This window comes from Clinocottus analis, unplaced genomic scaffold (genome assembly GCF_023055335.1).
Source record: "Clinocottus analis isolate CAN_PGR_092001 unplaced genomic scaffold, fCliAna1.0.p SCAF_22, whole genome shotgun sequence".
Taxonomy (NCBI): domain Eukaryota; kingdom Metazoa; phylum Chordata; class Actinopteri; order Perciformes; family Cottidae; genus Clinocottus; species Clinocottus analis.
In genome coordinates this window covers 5,934,005-5,949,807 of record NW_027175954.1, presented here as the reverse complement: position 1 = coordinate 5,949,807, position 15,803 = coordinate 5,934,005, and the positions used below count along the sequence as shown (strand labels likewise).

The window sequence follows — 15,803 nt, the reverse complement described above, 5'->3', positions numbered from 1 at the left end:
ACTACTTTTAGCATTGTCTTACATTTTTGCTGCACAAACCCACAGATAAAGTAAAGAAAACAAAAACAGTTGCACCAATCTCTCCACCAATGTGTGTGTTCAGCTGGGTTATAACTGAACCGGCAGGACTTTCTGGTGTGATGAGCAATGATTACAGCAACATACCATCACTGGAAATAGGATGCTTGTGGCTGCTTTTATGTGTGTAGACATCTGTTGTGTACACTAGATATATGCTGGTCAACATAAAATACAATTAGCATGTTGTCGCATACAGAGAGCTACTAAAGCAAATGAGTAAACAGGCGGGGGGAAAAAGAGGACTCAAAGATTGGGTATTTACTGATAAATAAATGCTTAGTCGAGTTTATTGTCCTTAGGAGCGGTGCGCAAGGAGTAGGAAACGGCACGTGGATCGATCAGCCTGTTTTTAAAAGGACTGCTTTTAAAAGATTACTCACAAGAGTAAAAACTAAATGCCTTTCAAGATGGTAAAAATGTAAAGAACACTGCAGAAAAGCTGTTGTTATGACAGCCCATGAAAAATGTTTCAATGCAAATTACTAGAAAACATCTGATTGATGGGTGTTCAGCCAACATTTAAAAAAAAATATAGCCGATTCATCATTTTAGAGCAGCAGTTCCACTCATACATCCAGGGTCCAAACCCTGTGCAAATGATCTGCTGACACAGCAGTAAATGCCGTTTTGGCGTCCGACATAACAAACAGTGCTAAGCTGTTGACTGCTCTACCTTTGTGTTGTTTGGAAGACTCAAGAAAGACTTTGGACATCACCTTAAAGTAAAACAGTCTCAGTTGCTCGGCTGATGAGTAGCAAAACATATATAGGTCTACTTTAGCTTACTACACATTATTGGTCCTATATCGTATGACAGAAACAGGCAAAAATATGCAGCCTGTCATTGCCTGTGGCTGAGTTTGTGGCAACTTGAATGTCAGGAGGAGCGGTGTGAGTGCCAGCTGAAAACGGCTTAATGACACTTTTGCATTTCACTGGTGACAGTGATGAGGCTAAACTGCAGCTATTGATAAGCAGACACAAATCCTCTGCAAAGGTTTGTGTTTGTGTGTGTTTCTACTCACAAATGCTCCTGGTCCACAGTTGCCAAAAGAAATGAAAACACTTAACATATTTAACTGGTATCCATGGAGTAGTTCAGCTTGGATAAAGCTTGACGACAAGGTCAATGACTCATTTTAAGAGGCTTCACACAGCGTGATTATTACTGTGCTGAGGTTTTCTCATATCAAACGTTACAGTCTGTGGTGTTTGAGCATCACTTCTAAGGCACACAAATGTATTGTTCCTGCCAAGTCTGCAGTCCGACAAGAAGAGATGAGAAGAAAAGCATAATTGAGGCCATGATCTGAGCAAAACGCTGACAACAAATACCCCTCACAGCAGCTGCATGTGCACATAAACACACACCAAGCTCCTGTTTTAATTCTGGCCACACAGCAGTTGCCAATATTGCTCAAACATGAATGATTTCTTTCGAGAAATAGCAGCCTCCTCTAATGAAAATGCATCTCTTTTTGCTGACAAAAGACACACACTTTGACCACAGATTGACAGTGGCTTGAACTTACAGTACTCTAAAATATTGATGATGACTTTCAAGAGCAATATTTGCTTTACTTGAAAGATTTATCACTAAAATACGTTGGAGAGTTTCCTCATGATTAAGCGTTTAATAACTGGAAATAAAACGGGGCAGACACAGCAACGTGAAATACAATCCAAAACTCTATGACACCCTAAAATAAATCTGAGCTTTGTGAAGACTTTATAGTTCAGTGTCTGTTGACAATGTGTCAGAAAGGAATTCATTAAAATCTACGGCCGTTTCTATAATGTGGATAATATTGAGAAATCTTTTTAAATAGTGGAAACATGTCATACTGTCAACTAAACTTTATATAATAAGCTTCAAAATGCTACAATTTATTGCAGAGATTTTGTATTGGATTGCATCATATTCTGTATAGTAGAGAGGTGTTCATGTGATTGGGTCTTGGTCGTAGACTTACGAGGCCGGTTTTCACTCATTCTCAACACATCCTATATAGATTATCCTACCCGATTGGTTTTTGCCCACAGTTTTTAATGCTCATGTGGTGCACACGTTCTGTATTGTTGGAACCAGGAAGCATTATGGACATCGATTCACTTAATCTATGAAATAAAAGCTCGACCAGCTGTTACATGGCAGTGAGCAATAACCTCTCAGCCATAGCCTCCTGTGCACTGTACCGCATTTGTTTCTTTTCATTTATATTTCAAACCTTCTGGCCAATAATAATACCATCCTCTTTATGCACAGCACATTAGAGTAGTAATGAAATAGACACATTTATCCCGTCGCAAGCAGTCGTCCCAAAATCTGCAGGTGAACGCCATTATCAATGAGTAATTTGAGAATCAGAAGACTCACTGGAGAGAAACTAAATGTATGTAAAAGATTGCTGAGACATAGTCTAACTAATGAATGGTTCAAGTGTAGGGCATTGTTGTATTTGTTTTGCTATGTTTGTCTTATTAGTGGCTCAGAGAACGGAGGAGAGACGGTTTTCTGCGATACACTCACTCAGACCAAGCTGAGTGGACAGCGGCTGTCCGGTGAGATGGATTTCTGTTCACTACGAGGACTGAGAATCTGCTGACGGAGCGCCTGCTCTCTGACCAGAGAGCAGGGCTGTAGGGCAGCATGCAACACAAACAACCGTACAAGCCTCTCTATCCGCCATAACAAGTTTTACAATGTTCAGTTAGTGAGTCAAGACATCATGGAGAACCACAGAAAAAGTCTGCGTTCACTGTTCTACCCCCGAGTATTGTTTGTTGTATCTTCCCCATTCAATCTTAGCCTTCAGGACAGATTCACACATCATCAAGTCGATCTCAAACCAATAGTTAAGTGTCCATTAGAACATTGAAACAGGTTTTGCTTGCTGTAATCATTCCTCTTGTCCATACCGGCCACAATAAAAGAGGAAATCTTCTTTAAAAAAGTTCAATGTAACAGATCAGGGACATATAATCCAGCAATAATACATATTAACTGAAGTTAACATGAGGCTTCCGTCATTTATCAAATCAAGCAGATATCATCCAAAATTGCAGTTTTTTTAATCAGTAATTCCCTGTTCATCTGTTCAGATTGACTTTATAGGGGAACTGAAAAGGGAGGGACTGCACGCTGATAGATGTGACTTCCCATACACCTTCATTTGCTGTTGCTACGGTCTCGTCTTGCGGCATTTCACACGCTACGCAAACTTAACAAGGCTTTAACTGAGAAAGTCAAACGCTTGAGAAGTATTTTGTAAAGTGAGCAGTCTCTGTGTGATATGTAATGTGTGGTATGAAGTAATGAAGAAATCATTTCTATTTCAACATTCAGAATTCTCTTGTACAATTAGTGTTGCGCATTACTGACCCATGTTTTCTTAGACAGAGGCGGGTGCAGATAGATGTGGCCATGAATCAATGCCACCTCCCACCCACTTCTTTTTCAACTTTGGCGGAATCAGAAAGATTACGACAATCACTTGGGCGCACAGCAGATAGGGGCAGACAAGAGTGTTTGTGTTAGCTTTCTGAACACAATGCATTCAGGTGTGAAAGGCAAACAAAGCTGCACCACAAAAACTAAACAAGACAATAGACGTGTGTGAAAGAAAGCATGAGATCAATGATTACTTAAAACTAAGTCTGAAAATCTTTATGAAGGTTTGTTTAAAGCTACTTTAAGGTACTTTCATTTTGTATTGATTTTGGCAGTGCCTGTGTACTAAAGTGGTAGCGTTCCTTAGCACCAAATTCTGTTTAGAAAACCTTATTTTTAGGATCTGACAGTCTGCCCTGCACAGTCCTGGTTTTCCCGTGCCTCCGTTCTCTCTCGTGGGCCCAGAAATACGTCCTGGGTCTCCAGCAGTGTGGTGTGGGCTCCCAGCGGAGATCGACGGAGCAACGAAGCAAAGCTCCACTCCTGACCCTGGGAGGAGATGCTGCTGCTGAGTGCTGAGCTCTCCTAACTCTGCCGAAGCTTCAGACTACAGGTCAAAGCCTGCAGCGACACCTGATCTGAATCTGTCTGCAGCAGGATGGTTTCCGCCAGAGGCCCCGCTGGAGTCTGAGCTAAAGGAGTTGCTGGTAAACCTGCATGATATTCATCTAATTTTCTGTGAAATCTGACTTGGTGGCACAGATGCCGGCATTAAACTACAACTAATCACTTGGCTTTTGACTTAAGCCAAAGCCAATCTTCACAATGATGATCTTGTTTATTTAGAGACGCGTCGGTATTAAATTGAAACAGTTTCATGAGGAGTTCCTCACAGTAACTTTAAATCATTTTTGAGAGAGTGCATTTTCAACCAAATCAATGTTTGGCCACTTTGGGAATTAAAGACTGAGCTTGGCATGGGGTTGTTCTGTATCAAGCATTAAAGTGTAACTTATAATTCTTGAGGATCTCATTCTAACATGAAACGTCAATACAGCTCAACATGCCTACTTGGGTCACTGCACTGCAATCAGGTGTTGATTGGAGAAAACAACAGGTGCTAATTTTCACTGGGAGTCACTCCTTGTGCAAATCAGGAAGTGGGTCGAAGTAGCAAGAATTTATAAACCTCATAGCAGAAAATAAATGGATGGCAATAGTCTGAAGAAAGCTGACAAAACATTTCACATGCAAACTCCACTGTCCGACTGCTGGCTATACACATATAGTCAACTTTTATAAATAACCCATGTCTGTGCAGTGTGAGTCTGCTGACTGTAAAAATGGATTCATAAAAAAGTAGCTGTATAATTAGCTAAAGGCTGATATGTATATTTCAAATCACGGATCACTGCATTTGAATTTGCATTTTGACAGCATTACTCTACAATAGAATTAGAAAATAATTTCTGCATTATTTTGTGGCAATCTATATTACTAATGCATGAAACATAAAGGTAAACGCTACGCTAATTTTAACAAACATGAATTTGTTATTATGCTCTATTCATCAAAATCTCAAAAACCTCAACATAATATTGCATATATATATATATATATATATATATATATATATATATATATATATATATATATATATATATATATATTAAAAAAATGAATCCATAATATTACAAAGATATTTTCATGGTTCTCAACAAAAGAATACCTCTGAAATAATCAAAACATTACCCCATAATTACGACTGTATGTTATAGTTACACCAGCTCAGGGTGACCAAAGGAAGACTCCCTCCTTGGTCACTGTGGCTTCACATCAACGGTCACTCACAGTAAAAAATTGGAGCTATAATGTCGATAATGAGATAAATCAGTTCACAACCTGTGCATAAACCTGAAGCTTCCTTCATTCGACTCACCAGGTCTGTCTTGGGCATGTCCTGGTAGTCAGACGAGTAGTATGTTGCTGCTTTCCCAAAGCTAATGTCACCAGCGGCCTTTGGCGGCTGAGCATGCTGTCGATATGTAGCACTCTTCGGAGTCCAGCAGAAGAGGTTGATGGATTCACGAACACAGCGCTCAATGTCAATTTCTGTTTAGCAAAAAGAAGAGTAATATGAAAATGTTGATGTTAATGCAACCTATGAGCAAAGTCGTAAACAACAAAGAAGTCATAATATCACTTTTTTCATGAATTACCTTTTAACCAATTATTATGAAATCGTTGAAAAACAACACATCTTTTTTATGTTTACCCAACTAAGCCAGCAAACATGGATCTTCATACAGCAAATAGCCTAGCCTAGTAAATAGCGCAGCAATCAAAAGGTGGAGATCAGCAGCTGTGGGTGAAAACAGCAGCTTTTTAAGTTCTACAGTCGAGCTCGGGGCTCTGCAAGGCTGCACCATTCGCCACAGTAGAGCTTTGAGCTAAATGCTAACTATTAGCATGCTCACAACAACAATGCTAACATATTCAGCAGTTGCATAGGTTTTTGATTATTTACAATTTCTTGTGTGTTAGCATGCTTACTTACAAATATAACAAAAGCTGATAAAAGTGCTGACAAACTAAATTATTAGACAAATAAACATTTTGGACCTAAATGAAAACTCAAGAAATTACAATTCATCCTGAGAGGACCATCTGTACCGGATCTTCTGACGATCTCTGCATTTTCAATTTCCACTGATAACATTTTTGTTTAACTATTTATTTAATCACTCTGTGTGATAGAATAAAATGAATGAATAAAAATCTGATTCCTTCCCATAAAGCATAAAAGATTATGTAAATGGGTGTGGGAGGTTTGGTTGCAGAAGAGAGCAGCTTGACCTTGGCATTTTGCTGCCATTAATAATCGTAAGTAGTCATCCAGCAGTGCCAGTGGCTCTTTAAAATAATAACCGGTCATAGTTTAGCTGCTGTCCCTCATCCAAGCACTTGTTCCAAAATACATTTTCAGGGCAGAGCAAAATGTTCTTCTTTTCCCCCTAATTCCTCTCCAGCTATATCCATCGTTCTCCAGCTTCTCGCGTTGAGAATAGAGAGGATTAGGGAACAGGGACTCACTGGATTAGCCGAGGATTTGGGTAAATTAGGAATTCTTTCCTTCACACTCTTTCGCACCGACAGCCTCTCTTTCACTCCCATTTTCCGTGGATAATAAGCAAGTCTGTCTAATGAGTGCTTCCTGGTATGACCTGCACCTGGCCCAGGCTCAAGCTAAATTAAAATAAAGATGTATCTTTCCCCCACTATGTCCCACAGCAACGTCAAGGTTAGGGTCTGTCGGCTCACATGGTCTAGGACTTCACAGACTCGGTTACAAGGCTCATTCCAGTGAAAAACACACTGGCGGTCTGAGATTTCTCACTGACGGGCACACAGGCAGTTCAGGAAAACACATTTTCCCTCCCTAAGGCGAAGAATGCGGCATGCAATCACTCCTCCAGCTAAAAGAGGCAGGAATGGGGAGGAGGAGGTTGATAGCGGTTTTAACAAGCCCTTGACTCAAAGGGCGTTCCAAGGCAGCCAATTTCATTAAAGAGCAATTTAATGAAGAAAAAAATGAAAACATTACATTTCACTCATTATGTAGAGGTGTTGATTGTGGGCTCTGACTTGTTGCCACAAACAGTAGAATAGCTGCATGGTGGTGCAAAGGAAAATCTGTTGCATTGTCATGCTCAACCCTGCATAGTGTAACAGACGAACCATGAAAATGAATTTGTACATTAACCACAGATTATAGAGCCAATTAAGAATTAAATAAATAAATAAATAGCTCCTTATTTGTAAATCATGATGACATTGATAACACAAGGTGGGAGTGTGAAAATTGATCATCTATTCTCCAGAGGTTTGATTTTCATAGTTATACTGTAAACTAATGATTACGTTTGGACATCACGTGAAGGAATGATTTATGCTTTTGATTACGCTTCAAATTTCCACTTGTAGACATTAGAGGGTTTTCCATTTGTCGCTTGTTTGTTTTAATGAAACTTAAATGGATGATGTGCATAGGAGTTACATGTTTTTAAGGGGTGCATGTATCACTCTTGGAATACATCCCTTAAGCAGTACGAGCGGTCTCATTTCAGTGCTCAATCAAAGTGGTTCTCATTTATCCAGCACATTTACCCAGGAAGCAAAGTCAAGTAACCTAAACAGAGACTTAAGAAACGGCTTTGGGAAGTCTCAACCGTGGTCGCTTTTGTTGAATTTGAATCTTAAGATAGAAAAAGGTTATGCAAATCTTGATCCTTGATATGGTGGCGAGAGAGAGAGAGAGAGAGAGAGAGAGAGAGAGAGAGAGAGAGAGAGAGAGAGAGAGAGAGAGAGAGAGAGAGAGAGAGAGAGAGAGAGAGAGAGAGAGAGAGAGAGGACAAACAGCGGTGGCAAAGAACTGCTAAGAACAAATAATTGCCATTGTCTCCAAGGCATATTGACAAATCAATGGATTTCGTATACGACATTGGTACAATGCATAGACAATGAACAGACTCCCTGGGTACAATATAAAATGCAGCATTAGATTGAAATCCGCATGTTTTTGTGGTTCAAAATGATTCCTATGTCGTAGTTTAGTTTCTATGAATTGTACATGTCTGAATGGAGTCATTGAGCTCTTTTAAAAAAAATAAATACCTGATGACATTATTAAAGACATGCTACAGTTCTGAATGTCATAAAACACCTCGTGTCAGTCAATTTCAAATGAGAACATCTAACGATAAAAAAAAAGAGAGCTCAGAAATAGCTCGGCTTCTCTGAGGTCTGAGTATTTGTCGACGCAGTTCAACTTTAAGATGAAATGCTGGAGTGAATCTGACATAATGAATACATTAAGCCCCATGTAAATATTGTCAGGGCAATATGGATATGATACTCAGGTCCTACTTAATGCTGGCTGCCTGCAATAGTACAATTGTATTCATACTCTAATGTTAAAATGCTCCAGACTACACTATCAGTCAAATCCCCAAATGCAAATGCAAATATGTCATGCCAGATTTGTCATCCACTTCCAACACTAAACCTTCAACATCAATATTCTACGTCTCCTCCTGCTGATGTTTTCAAGGTGTCCCTGTGTGCAGTGTTGCCTCGAGCACTTTCAGCAGCTCGTGCTTGTTTTTCTCAGAACTAAACGTCTATAACTAGAGCTCATCGGTTCTGTGCCCAGCTCCGCTCATTGAGACAGATGCTAATGTCCCGTGAAGGCAAATGCCGCTGCATCATCAGTAAACACACGCTTCCTGTCAGCCGGAGAGCCTTTCTGGTCTATTGTGAATCAATGAAGTCTCCAAACAAGAGAAAGTTATAGATTACCCAAGGCTACAAAACTTAGCAAATGGGAATCACAAAATGAGATTAATTGCAAAGAAATGGCAGCTTAGATGAATTGCTGGCTTCAAGGCAAAAATGTTGCAGCACAGGTCTTACCTGTTTCACATTTCATCTGATTTCATACTCTCATATACTGAGTGTGTGATATCATGCATACAACTTAATAACAACACATATTTGTGTCTTTCTTATAGTCCGGAAAGCCAAAATGACGAAAGTAACACATTTGTGAGAAGGAGGTTGTGAAGGATGATGAGGAACAGTACATGTATTGGCAGTGTTGGGAACGAGTGGTGGGAGCACGACCTCATAGTCTGCATCACTTCCCTTGAATCTGGATTCCTTCTCTTCGTTGGAATATTGGCAACTATAGACTTCACAGTGTTATGTGTAATAGGCTTGTCACTGAGAATTATTGTCACTGGCCCCATTTACTGCCTAGAAGGAGGGGAAGAGAAGAGTGTGTCTGAATCATTTAAGAGCCACTGTCCTGTAACGTTATCTTGACCGTTAACTTTTATTCCGACAGTTGCCGAAGGGAATAGAAAGAGAGCAGACTTGTTTTTATTTCGCAACTAAATGTCAAGCCTGCTTATGGATCTTGTAAAGTTCATTCACTTCACTGAACCTTAGATTAAGTCAAAATGTATATGCATGTTACGTTAACTTTTCACTACTGACATCACCTGTCATCACCACTAAACACAGGCTCCATCATACACAGGCTGACATGAACACAAATGTCAATGCTGTGTGCCCAAACCAGAATGGTAGAAAGTGGGAGACGATGTGGTCCTACAAAAGCAGGTTTATCTCATCACTTAGCAGCTTAACAATTACTTCTGATTTGTTTATAAAGTAAATATGGTGTAAACATGTTTAAAAAAAAAAAAATCATTAAAATGAACTGTACCTTATTTGACTGATCTTTCCTACTACTTGATTGAGTAACATTAATTGTTTTAGTTTAGGATTAATTGACTATCTAGCTGAGTCAATTGTCTTTTATGTTGTTCAGCCAGCATCAAGGCCTGTTTTCGTGCCCCCCCCCCCCCCCCCCCCCCCCCCACACACACACACACACACACACACTCACACACTCACACACATGTGGACTCTGCTCTAAAACAAATGAATGTAAGCCTCAGTTGTATGAGGACATCAATTCTGCACGCCTGATGTCAGGAGGGAGCAGGTGCAAACCACAAATCATAAAATATCTACCATAACTCACAGTGTGTGTGTGTGTGTGTGTGTGTGTGTGTGTGTGTGTGTGTGTCTTTGTGCACTCATAACTACATGGATGTGGTGACGCAAAGCAAATACAGACTGACCTCTAAAACCAACAAAGGCTGCCATGGTCGATCTTTTGTGACTCAATTATCTAACATGGCCAAACACACTTTATTTTTTACTTTAATATAATATGCATCGCAGCACTGCAAAAGGTATACTTTACAAAAATATGTTGCCTGGTAAAATGGGTTGGGAACAAGACTGCCAGAGTCCACAGATGAACAAGCAGCTCGGTAACATCGTCGCCATTTTAATGAAGCATGTTGCCGCGCTAACAGTTACAGCGGATGTGGCTGAGAACGTCAGTCGTACTTGCAAACATTCCATCATAAGCTGAACTAAATTTTGAGCTGATGGTTAAAGTCAGAAGGTCATGGACGTCAGTAGGCTTCATCCGTTGGGAATAATGAATGCCAGTGTGAAATCTTATGACAATCCATCCACTAGCTGTTGAGAAATTACAGTCTGGACCACAGTGGTGGAACAGCCAGCAGACGGACAGTAACCGTAACCATCACACGACCATTCTGCTCGCATGTCTAAAAAATAAACCCTGCACATTAAAGGCTAATAAGCCCATAGTAGTAAGACCTCTTCTCTCATTTAGTAGGGGTGATACATATTGTGTTTTCTTCGTGGAATTAGCTGTGACAAGTTATATTACACCATCGTGTGTGCTAGAACATGGTTGGAAACTTAAATAAACAGTGTGAGGTCAGTCTACAGCTGAGAATTCCTTTCTGATATAGTTTGCCAGATACTCCACTGGAACGACCCAGGTATACACAAGCTGTGATAATAAGTTTGGAAGTGATATACAGAAACGAGCTGGCAGCGGTAGGAAATGTTGCGAAAGAAGCTGACTGCAGCTCTAGGCCAACATATTTTACCTTTATAAGGAGAACTGGCTCTCCTTTTTCCTTCTGCCCCAATCACATGAATCTGTTGGACAGTAAAACACAGAGAAAGACAGCGACGCTGAATTTAGGTGGTTGAAGGAGAGGCTGCTGGCCTTAGTTTACAGAGAGCTCCAGCATGCCTTTTGGACAAATCGTCACTGTCTCTGTTGGTTTTAAAACCCCAATGTCATTCTGCCTTTCAGATTAAAAAATAGGACTGAGCAGCATTTGGAAATAGAGTTTTAAAGGAAATTGTATGAGCTATCCCCGAGGCGAGAGGTACATTCTTAAGATATACATTATGAATGCCGCTCTCTGATTTTATGTCACAGATACTTGATCTCTTTGTGCAACTGTGAAGGAGCCGTAAAGAGGGCATTTATTAAGAGAGACTACTCTGTGAGCCGTATGTAGTCGACAAACACAGCAAAGTCCCCTGGGCAATGTGTCACATTAAAAGCCATGTTAAAAGCCCCCTTGGACTGGGGGGAAGGGGGATATCCTGTTAAAAGTACTTAACAAAAACATGACCCCAACAGAGCAAAGCTAATAAGATGTATTTCCATTAAGCTTCTATAATCACAATCAACCCACTGAACACTTCGTTGAGTCGGCCGCCCTCCTGAGAAAAGATGCCTCTTGCCCGCTATGCACTGAAACCGAGATTAACAACCACATAGAGGAGTTAAGACACTATTTTTTGATATTTACACATCATTACTTGTAACGAGAGTGTGGGAAAAATAATAAAACTGATGCAGGTGTATCACATTTGATGTTCATTATGCTGGATTGCACCCATTTCCTACTCTTTTCCTAGCAGTGCGATTCACTACACTGTCTCCCTGTGTTAGGTGCAATGTTTAATACATGGCCATGTATGTTTGTATTGGCAAAGCGGATCGTTGCTTCAGGCAGCCCGCTGGCCTCACATCCCTGTGCGAACGCGAGGCTTTATTTATGTGTGTTTTATCTACTTCTTTTGCTGGAGTAATTCTGCGTTTGTAGTCTGCTGAAAAGGTGCCACTTAACCTCTCTGGTTGGATGTCCCATGACTGATAACAGCACCGAAGAACCCAATAGCAACAATTCTTTTCAGTGGCTAAGCAGTCCACACAGACCGATGATGGATTTGAAGCTCCGAATCAAGATTAGAAGTATTGCTGGAGAACCATACTGTGGAGGTTGTGATTATTGTGGCAGACAATTTCCAGGGTGCAGTTGTTGACTGTTCGACAGATGCAGAGCAGAGTGTGGCTCGCCTGGGGCACATCAAGGACAGAGTGTATATCTGCTGGAGAGCAGAGCTGCCTGCTTTGAGGACATCATTAAGTCAAAACACATCAGCACACATTGGTACTTTGCTGAATGAAAAATCAGTAGTTGCCTACACAGATGGACAAACTCTTAGAAAGGTTTGTGATTTCCACAAGATACAAATGCTTAATGCATGCAGAAAGTAAATAAAGACGTTGTTAGGTGGTTGTATTACCCAACGACATTTGGCCAATAGCCTAAGTATGTAATACACTTCACAAGAGGGACAAAAGGAATGACATAATATTGACAAAGATGTATACATGCCAGCTCATCTTCTCACCTGGCAGGTCAGAGAAGAGGAGGATGCACTCATTGAAGCCATTGGCCAAGAGACGGTCCCTGAGCTGCTGCAATATGGCCACGCCGATGCAGAAGGGAAAAGAGGAGTTACCCAGCAGCAGCGTGTCCCACAGGTGGAAGATCTTGTGCAGTGGAAACACATCTGTATGGAGCATGCAGAAATACACACACAACAAAGGGGAGATTTTACAAAATGACTGAATACCAGAGTGCCTGAAAAGACAAATCCTACGAGAAATACACAATAGGCTCTGGCAAGCGGGATATAATAGTATGCAACACACACACACACACAGAGAAATGGGGAATCAGTTTGAACATAATGAGTGTGATTTGCATGTGCATAGTGCATTTACTTAAGATGACTCTATGGCTTTAAAATGGGAAGCTCACTCAGCAATATTGTGCGTTGGCAAGGTGGCCTAGAGGGATATTTGATGTGGGGGAGGCAGCTGGGAAAAATGTTTTGAGGTGGGTGTTGTGGTGGAAAAATGACAGGAAGAACATCAGGGGGCTGAGGAGCTTCAGAGCAAGGAACCTGCACAGGTTATTTCAAGCCAACTAAAACCACATCCTGATAATGTGTCCCACTGCAGTTATTAGTTCAGTGATATTACTTTCAGTTTTTGAAAATATAATGTTTCCTCCCTGTTGAGATTTATGCATGAGAAGCAGAACTGTCCACCTGGTTCTGTCATCCCGCGGTTTGTTAAGGTGGATGCTGGGCAGTAGACGTGTGTGCTTGTGTGTGTGTGTGTTAGTGTGTGTGTGTGTAATGCAGCTTTGGTGAGGCCGAGAGAGCAGGAGAGGTGAGAAAATGCCTCGGAGGGTCTGCACCACATTAGCAGTCAGCTGAGCAGACTAGGGCATGTGACTGACAGGCAGTGTATCTGTGTGTGTGTGTGTGAGAATTGTGGATGACCCTCCAACCTTGTCTTATATTGAATTGAAGACATTAGCAGTCAGAGGGGCACACCTCCTGAATACTGGACTCACACACTGCCTCAGGGGGGGATACGGGTTAGGGGGTAAAAGGGTCACACCTCACACTCTCTGTCTCAGGAGTGGACTGTGTGTGTGTGTGTGTGTGTGTGTGTGTGTGTGTGTGTGTGTGTGTGTGTGTGTGTAGTGTGTATTTGACTTAAGAATCAAATACCTAACCGCAAAGGGCTGAACAAGATCAATTTTCTACAATTGATGTAAATTACAAGTTGTGTTCTGTTTATAAGTCTGCTGACTAGTTAGGTTCAAATGCAACTATCTACAATAATATTAAGAAGGCTAAAAGTTATTCAAATAGTTGTAAGGTATGATGGTCTGTACCTCAAAGTTCCAGAGGTTAATTGCATATCATTTAATTCGTAACGATGATCTGTGACCCTTGCTAATACGCTCTTATCTCAGGAATCCAACTACTGCTGAAGATAAAAGCTCAATGCTGCCATCAACTGACAAACTGCATGCTGAGAACAAGCAGAGAAATAATACAACATAATAATAATAATAATGTACCTTTGCTGCAGCAGAGAAGGTGAAAGGACTCTTACTGTGCATTGTGTTTACTGGAATAAACAGATTCCCACAACTAAGCAAGAAAACCTGGAATCTGTAACATTTTCTCATCTTCCAGCAAATTTGATTTTATACATTTCAAACATGTCACCATCTCTGATGATAACAGAACTGCAGGCCCTGAAATAATTTGGCCACCGTGGCCCAAGCTGATTGTACAGAGTGACACTTAAACTAATGCTAACTTGATTAAACTATTTCCTGTACTAGTTAATGTCGACACATAATGAACACCATGCAAAAATATTGCAGTCCAAGTTAGTTAATCACAATCTACAACGTCCCTAATTTAACCTACACTCTCACAATACAACCCTGTAAGTCTCATTTAAAGCTGAATATAATAAGATTCACATACATCGCTTATTTTGTACAACCCCTGTGTTGCATGTATGGACATAGAGTATCATCTCTCTCGGACAAAAGTTCCTCATGAGCTTTCTTTCTATTTTGAAATCTTGAGGAAACACTTGCAGCAAGAGTTTTTATCTTGACCCTTACATCTAGAAATTATAATTGTAAAGAGAGCAAATTCATTCGTCAGTATGTGGAACACAAAACCCAATTTAGGACATTCAAGATCGTACAATTTCTTTGAAAAAGTCTTTAATAAATCGAGGCACAACAAGGTATACAAATACATCACACCCTCCTAAAAAGATTCTCCTGAGGAAGAAAAGTTCACCGCAAGTTACTTTTTATAATGTCTTAAATCAATATTTATTAAAGGCCTTATATTTTTACCATCCCGTAGAGCGCCTGGAATTGATTTTGTCTGGCACATTCTACCCATGGACCTTGACATAAGTTTCTTCTTTCCTCCTTATTGTTACCGTTTGCGAACTGAAGGTTAGAATACATTATCTGCGTGTTTTCAGCCGACTGTAAAATCATGACAATGTAATCAATATTCTTGAAATAGCTCTGCGATAACAATCACCCCAACACACACAATGGCTTGTACAGTACACTATATTTCATATCTAGGGCACAATTGGTTGTTATTTTTCTAACTCTGCGCATTAATGGGATATGAGTCACTACTTAGACACATAAAATGCTGCAGACTGGCCAACGGGAATCCTGTAAAGTCTCCGGCTCAGTCACAGAGGCGTGACGCTCGGTCAGACCTTTGCCTTTGAAAAACTACAATATAGTGCCCCATCCAATTCTGCCTGGCCTTTTAGACGAATTACATGACAAGAGAAGTACTTTGAAAGAGACCATTGGAGGAATAATTTAAATAATTGACTTAAGCCAAAAGTACAACACAATACAAGCCATGCCTTTAATGGTGTACTTACCGTATATAAGTATCGGCAACAAGAGTGACCCATGTCAGTGTTTTATTATGTATTATTCGATCATGAATATGTAAGAAAGACGAGTTGGTTGAGATGGAGCTAATCGTATCTGCTTCATATACAGTACTTTTGGGTAGTTTAATCAAAAACAATGCATCGTGTTTTGAATGTAACATCTCTGAAAAGTAACTACAGTACTTGACTTAATGTATTCAGTTACTTTTCACTACTGATTTTTAGCTGCGAATTCAGTTCAGTCCATCA

The 15,803-nt window shown here is 40.4% G+C and overlaps 1 protein-coding gene across 1 annotated transcript in view; it reads right to left on the bottom strand.

Moving 5' to 3' along the window:
- Positions 1-15,803, bottom strand: part of tbck (TBC1 domain containing kinase) — a 37,114-nt gene that overhangs the window by 9,496 nt on the left and 11,815 nt on the right. The window contains exons 22-23 of the mRNA XM_068588881.1: positions 12,644-12,805; positions 5,412-5,584 (exon numbers count right to left, since the gene is read on the bottom strand). Of these exons, the coding sequence (XP_068444982.1) occupies positions 5,412-5,584; positions 12,644-12,805 (335 nt within the window). The remainder of the gene's footprint in view (positions 1-5,411; positions 5,585-12,643; positions 12,806-15,803) is intronic.